The sequence below is a fragment of the Labrus bergylta genome, chromosome 15 (genome assembly GCF_963930695.1).
Source record: "Labrus bergylta chromosome 15, fLabBer1.1, whole genome shotgun sequence".
Classification (NCBI taxonomy): domain Eukaryota; kingdom Metazoa; phylum Chordata; class Actinopteri; order Labriformes; family Labridae; genus Labrus; species Labrus bergylta.
The window spans coordinates 275,978-283,477 of record NC_089209.1 but is presented as its reverse complement, the minus strand read 5'-3'; the positions used below and the strand labels follow the sequence as shown (position 1 = coordinate 283,477).

The 7,500-nt window shown below is 36.1% G+C and overlaps 2 protein-coding genes across 8 annotated transcripts in view; one reads left to right on the top strand and one right to left on the bottom strand.

Annotated features, from left to right (window-relative positions):
- The window catches only part of cep43 (centrosomal protein 43), a 20,094-nt gene extending 18,319 nt beyond the window's left edge, over positions 1-1,775 (bottom strand). For 4 of the 7 annotated variants that reach the window (XM_020657618.3, XM_020657620.2, XM_020657621.2 and 1 more), the window contains exon 1: positions 1,589-1,773. In XM_020657618.3, the coding sequence (XP_020513274.1) occupies positions 1,589-1,672 (84 nt within the window). In that variant the 5' untranslated portion in view covers positions 1,673-1,773. Of the gene's footprint in view, positions 1-1,588 lie in introns of all 7 variants that reach the window. The other 3 variants (XM_065963558.1, XM_020657619.2, XM_065963559.1) reach the window with 2 other exon arrangements.
- Positions 1,776-4,501: 2,726 nt separating this feature from the next.
- Positions 4,502-7,500, top strand: part of mboat2b (membrane bound O-acyltransferase domain containing 2b) — a 16,444-nt gene continuing 13,445 nt past the window's right edge. The window contains exon 1 of the mRNA XM_065963561.1: positions 4,502-4,746. Coding sequence (XP_065819633.1) covers positions 4,657-4,746 — 90 coding nt within the window. The 5' untranslated portion in view covers positions 4,502-4,656. The remainder of the gene's footprint in view (positions 4,747-7,500) is intronic.

Below are 7,500 nucleotides of genomic sequence, written 5' to 3'. Positions count from 1 at the left end.
ATAAGTTAATATAATTTAATATAATTTAATATAAGTTAATATAATTTAATATAAGTTAATATAATTTAATATAATTTAATATAAGTTAATATAAGTGAATATAATTTAATATAATTTAATATAAGTTAATATAATTTAATATAAGTTAATATAATTTAATATAATTTAATATAAGTGAATATAAGTGAATATAATTTAATATAATTTAATATAAGTTAATATAATTTAATATAATTTAATATAATTTAATATAAGTTAATATAATTTAATATAATTTAATATAAGTGAATATAAGTGAATATAATTTAATATAATTTAATATAAGTTAATATAATTTAATATAATTTAATATAAGTTAATATAATTTAATATAAGTTAATATAAGTTAATATAATTTAATATAAGTTAATATAATTTAATATAAGTTAATATAATTTAATATAATTTAATATAAGTTAATATAATTTAATATAATTTAATATAAGTTAATATAATTTAATATAATTTAATATAAGTTAATATAATTTAATATAATTTAATATAAGTTAATATAATTTAATATAATTTAATATAAGTTAATATAATTTAAGATAATTTAATATAAGTTAATATAATTTAATATAAGTTAATATAATTTAATATAAGTTAATATAATTTAATATAATTTAATATAAGTTAATATAATTTAATATAATTTAATATAAGTTAATATAATTTAATATAAGTTAATATAATTTAATATAAGTTAATATAATTTAATATAAGTTAATATAATTTAATATAAGTTAATATAATTTAATATAATTTAATATAAGTTAATATAATTTAATATAAGTTAATATAATTTAATATAATTTAATATAAGTTAATATAATTTAATATAAGTTAATATAATTTAATATAATTTAATATAAGTTAATATAAGTTAATATAATTTAATATAATTTAATATAAGTTAATATAATTTAATATAAGTTAATATAATTTAAGATAATTTAATATAAGTTAATATAAGTTAATATAATTTAATATAAGTTAATATAATTTAATATAAGTTAATATAATTTAATATAATTTAATATAAGTTAATATAATTTAATATAATTTAATATAAGTTAATATAATTTAATATAATTTAATATAAGTTAATATAATTTAATATAAGTTAATATAATTTAATATAATTTAATATAAGTTAATATAATTTAATATAAGTTAATATAATTTAAGATAATTTAATATAAGTTAATATAAGTTAATATAATTTAATATAAGTTAATATAATTTAATATAACTACTTTAATTCTTCTGAATCAACATTAGCACAGTTAGCATCCCTGACGCTAAGCTATTAGCTCTGTAGCTAACAGTTAGAGACACAACCTGTTTGTTTGTGTGTTTGTTTGTTTGTTTGTTTGTTTGTTTGTTTGTTTGTTTGTGACCATGAGCAGGTCGCTGTAAACACAAACTAACAAACTAATGAGAGTTAACGTAACTACAGCGACATGCTAACGTTAGCCTAGCCTAGCATCCAGCGGGACGGTTAAGGTTTTACTAAGTTTAATGTAAAATAAAAACTGTTGTTCACCTTCAGCTTGTTGAGGACTCCGCTGTTCTCCAGGTTCTGGATCAGCAGGTCTCTGAGCTCCGTGTCGTCCTCTGTGGCTGACATGTTCCTGAAGCTAACTGAAGCTAACTGAAGCTAACGAAGCTAACTGCTGTCAGGACGACGGACCAAAACAAACACACCGGAAGTCTTCTTCTTCTACTACTGTTTGAAACCGGCTCAACACCAGCTTTTAGTGGACTGTCGCCCCCTGCTGGACACAGAGTGACCCAACACAAAACCAACCATAAAGATAAATAAAGATAAATAAAGATATGACATTTATTAATGAATAAAGATAAATAAAGATATGACATTTATTAATGAATAAAGATAAATAAAGATAAATAAAGATATGACATTTATTAATGAATAAAGATAAATAAAGATAAATAAAGATATGACATTTATTAATGAATAAAGATAAATAAAGATAAATAAAGATATGACATTTATTAATGAATAAAGATAAATAAAGATTTGACATTTATTAATGAATAAAGATAAATAAAGATAAATAAAGATATGACATTTATTAATGAATAAAGATAAATAAAGATATGACATTTATTAATGAATAAAGATAAATAAAGATTTGACATTTATTAATGAATAAAGATAAATAAAGATATGACATTTATTAATGAATAAAGATAAATAAAGGTAAATAAAGATATGACATTTATTAATGAATAAAGATAAATAAAGATAAATAAAGATATGACATTTATTAATGAATAAAGATAAATAAAGATAAATAAAGATATGACATTTATTAATGAATAAAGATAAATAAAGATTTGACATTTATTAATGAATAAAGATAAATAAAGATATGACATTTATTAATGAATAAAGATAAATAAAGGTAAATAAAGATATGACATTTATTAATGAATAAAGATAAATAAAGATAAATAAAGATATGACATTTATTAATGAATAAAGATAAATAAAGGTAAATAAAGATAAAAAACACGATTTCCTCTTAAAATCTTAAACAGCTTTACATGATTTCTTAAGATAGATGACATGAAACATTTGAACCGCCCTGCAAAAACCAACGCCCTAAGAGAGCTCTTGAGCTCTTGAGCTCTCTTAGGCTCCTCAAGATTGTTGGATGACAGCCTGCCAGAACAACCCCCCCCACCCCCCCCCCCCCACTCCCCACCGGATTGTTGATGGTTGGTCTGCCTCCCCCGACCCCCTTGCTCCCTATCCCTCTTCCTGCATCTTATCCCATCTCTCCCCCTATCCCTTTCCAACCCCGGCGCAGTCTAGGCCTGTGAAGGCTGTTTCGTCATGAGCCGGGGATCCGGCTGAAGATTTCTGCCTTTTAATAATAAAGTTTTTTCTTACCACTGTAACTTTTTCTGCTTTGTTAAAGTGCTCATGATGGATAGGCCGGGTCTTTGTAATATAACAATAAGTAAGGTCTTTTACCTGCTTTTTGTAACATAACAATAAGTAAGGTCTTTTACCTGCTTTTTGTAACATAACAATGAGTAAGGTCTTTTACCTGCTTTTTGTAACATAACAATGAGTAAGGTCTTTTACCTGCTTTTTGTAACATAACAATGAGTAAGGTCTTTTACCTGCTTTTTGTAACATAACAATGAGTAAGGTCTTTTACCTGCTTTTTGTAACATAACAATGAGTAAGGTCTTTTACCTGCTTTTTGTAACATAACAATAAGTAAGGTCTTTTACCTACTTTTTGTAACATAACAATGAGTAAGGTCTTTTACCTGCTTTTTGTAACATAACAATGAGTAAGGTCTTTTACCTGCTTTTTGTAACATAACAATGAGTAAGGTCTTTTACCTGCTTTTTGTAACATAACAATGAGTAAGGTCTTTTACCTGCTTTTTGTAACATAACAATGAGTAAGGTCTTTTACCTGCTTTTTGTATCATAACAATGAGTAAGGTCTTTTACCTGCTTTATGTAACATAACAATGAGTAAGGTCTTTTACCTGCTTTATGTATCATAACAATGAGTAAGATCTTTTACCTGCTTTTTGTATCATAACAATGAGTAAGGTCTTTTACCTGCTTTTTGTATCATAACAATGAGTAAGGTCTTTTACCTGCTTTATGTATCATAACAATGAGTAAGATCTTTTACCTGCTTTTTGTATCATAACAATGAGTAAGGTCTTTTACCTGCTTTTTGTATCATAACAATGAGTAAGGTCTTTTACCTGCTTTTTGTATCATAACAATGAGTAAGGTCTTTTACCTGCTTTTTGTAAAGTGTCTTGAGATAACACTTGTTATGAGTTGATGCTATACAAATAAATTGAATTGAAATTGAATATGTGTGATGGAGGTGAGGTCATAGTAATAACTCAGGCAGTGGGGGAGGGGCCTATGTGAGGTCTGTCCATGGGGCCCAGATCCATCCTGGACCCAGCCCTGCATCTTTAAGGGAAACTCAGGACATTATATTTAATCATTGTCTCAGGAACATCAGATTTATTAGGTAGGACCAGCATGCACTTGGGGTTTGTAGTTCTTTTACATGACTTCATATTTGGACATGCTCGCACAGATGTTGGCTTCAGGAACTACAAATGAGTCTGTTTTTATGATTTAACTGTTAGAGATTTAAAGACACAAAGAGGTTTTATTAACCCCGAACAGGAAGTCACTCTGTGGAGGAAAGAAGGAGAAGAAGGAGAAGAAGGAGAGAACAGAAGAGATGGAGGAGGAGGAGGAACAAAAAGACAAAAAAAGACAAAAGGAAAAATAAAAGAAGAGGACAGAAGAGGGGGAGGAGAGTTAGAGGGGGAGGATAAGAGAAAGTGAAAAGAAGTAAAAGGTGGAGGGAGGGGGGGGTAAAAAGGGAAGACAGGAAGGAGCGAAAGAGATGGATGTGAGGGGGCATCAGAGGGAGGAGGGGGGAGTCAGACAGACTGAGGAGGAGGAGGAGCAGGAAGAAGAGGAGGAAGGAGCATCAGGACACACAGACACACGGAGCCTCCGCCGCCGCCTCGCCGCCGCTGCAGCCGGACACACAAGCAGCAGACCCGGCAGCAGACCGGAGCCATGGCCGCCGAAGACCCCCGCACCACGGCCTGCACCGGCTCCAGCCTCCTGCAGCCGGTCAGCGAGATCACCAACCTGCCGCTGGACCAGGTAAGATCCTCCGGAGTGGGGGAGACATCCGAGCTCCGAGGCCGGCTGCCGGGTCTCACTCACACCGTGTTTGATGCGACATGCTCGGCCCGACAGGGGCGACATTTACCGGGGCGGTGTGAGGGATGAACCGGGGCGGTGTGAGGGATGAACCGGGGCGGTGTGAGGGATGAACCGGGGCGGTGTGAGGGATGAACCGGGCCGAGCACACAGGCGGAGCACACACGGTCCGTGCAAAATGGAAGCAGGCCTCACCGAGACAGGAAGGCGGATTTTAGAGCACAAACACGGCCCGGGTCTCACAGGCCCGGTGCAGAGAGGAGGTGCAGAGAGGAGGTGCAGAGAGGAGGTGCAGCAGAAACATGAAAACACAGATTTATGAAAAGCAGAGAAATCACAGCTGGGCCAATCAGCTGATCAACACAAAGACAGGAGACAGAATCATCTGTTTGACTTCTGCTCAGAAGGAGGGAGATGTTCTGTGTCCATACAGGCCCAACAACAACACATCTTCATCTTCATCATCATCACCATCATCATCATCACCATCATCTTCATCATCATCACCATCTTCATCATCATCATCTTCATCATCATCATCATCACATCTTCATCATCATCTTCATCATCATCATCATCATCATCATCATCATCACCTTCATCATCATCATCACCATCATCATCTTCATCACCATCACCATCTTCATCATCATCATCATCATCACCATCATCACCATCTTCATCATCATCATCACATCTTCATCATCATCTTCATCATCATCATCTTCATCTTCATCATCATCACCATCTTCATCATCATCATCATCATCATCATCATCACATCTTCATCATCATCTTCATCATCACCATCATCTTCATCTTCATCATCATGGGGGGTTAGGCGGGTTAGGCGGGTTAGGGGGGGTTAGGGGGGGTTAGGGGGGGGTTAGGGGGGGGTTAGGCGGGTTAGGGGGGTTAGGGGGGGGTTAGGCGGGTTAGGCGGGTTAGGGGGGGTTAGGGGGGGGTTAGGCGGGTTAGGGGGGGTTAGGGGGGTTAAGGGGGTTAGGGGGGTTAGGGGGGGTTAGGGGGGGTTAGGCGGGTTAGGGGGGGTTAGGGGGGTTAGGGGGGTTAGGGGGGGTTAGGGGGGGGTTAGGCGGGTTAGGGGGGGTTAGGGGGGTTAGGGGGGTTAGGGGGGGTTAGGCGGGTTAGGGGGGGTAGGGGGGTTAGGGGGGGTTAGGCGGGTTAGGGGGGTTAGGGGGGGTTAGGGGGGTTAGGGGGGTTAAGGGAGACCGGGGACGGCTGCAACACTTTCTGAGAAACTATTTGGACCAAAAGAATCAGATTGAAGCCGTCTAACATGGCCGCTTGGCGTCCTTAATCTCACTTCTCCCTCACCAACCAATCACAATCAAGACGGGGTGAGACTCCCGCTATCAACTTGTTAACATCAATGGTGGACAAGAAAACATGAAAAAAAGTACTGCACGTATATTAGCTTAATGTGCGTGCATGGCGAGCTGTAGAGGATTTCAAAATAAAGCGATGAATGGGAAGATATGGGGGACGTCTCACACAGGGCAGAGGGGAGGGGCCAAAGACAGGAAGGGGCTGCAGCAACAGTTAGCACTCTGAATGAGGGACAACCAGCTGGTGGACAATAAAACATTGTATTACTGTTTATATATAAACATTATATTACTGTTTGTCTTTTTTAAGATTTATTTTTGGGCTTTTTGTTCCTTTAAAGGGAAACTTCACCATGAAACATGAATCTGTGTTGACATTGGGTCATATATGTAGAAATGTGAAATACATTTTGAAGTTGGAGCCTTCTTGACTGAGAAAAGACAGAAAGTGTCTTTTTGGCTCATGTGGATGAAAGACACCAAATCCCAGAATGCACAGCACAGCAGGCCACTCCCACTAAGGTCCTCTAGTTCAGAATCAGAAACACTTTATTAATCCCAGAGGGAAATTCGATTGTTACAGTTTCTCAGTATAGCAGTAGAAATATAGAAATAAAAACATGTACAGACATATTTACTTCAACACATCAACAGACTCTGTGTCCAAACACTGAGAGCACCGACACTACCAGACCGCCCCGACTCGAGCCGGCCCCGGCTCCTCGTCCTCACCGCCGACAGGCAGACATCATGTCTCGGCTGCTGAGCTGGCAGCGTCCAGCAGTATGGCTGCGAGATGTCCGGTGGCCAGAACACAAGACCGGCCTGTCAGCAGCCGTCTCACGGCTTTATTTAGATTTTTTCTCCATTATCAGCTCTCTCCATAGAGCCTGTTAGCATAGCTTCAAAGCAACATGGCGGACGTTAAGTTTAGATTCTGGGAGTGAGGCCCCACCCACTGATCTGTGATTGGTCTGTAGCTTCAGCTCCTTTTCAGACTCAGAAATACAAAGATTTAACATCTCAGGGGAAAATGAAGGCGGGATGCACAAACATTCAGAAATACTACCAGGTTTCTAATGATGCTAAGCTAAATGCTAATGGGTGAAGTATCCCTTTAAAGAGAGAGAGAGATGACATGCAGGAAAGGAGGCGTGGTGTTACAGCGACGTTTATAAACCAGGAGCTTCACTTACACACACACACACACACACACAGACCGTCACACACACACACACACAGACCGTCACACACACACACACACACACACACACACAGACCGTCACACACACACACACACACACACACACAGACCGTCACACACACACACACACACACACACACAGAC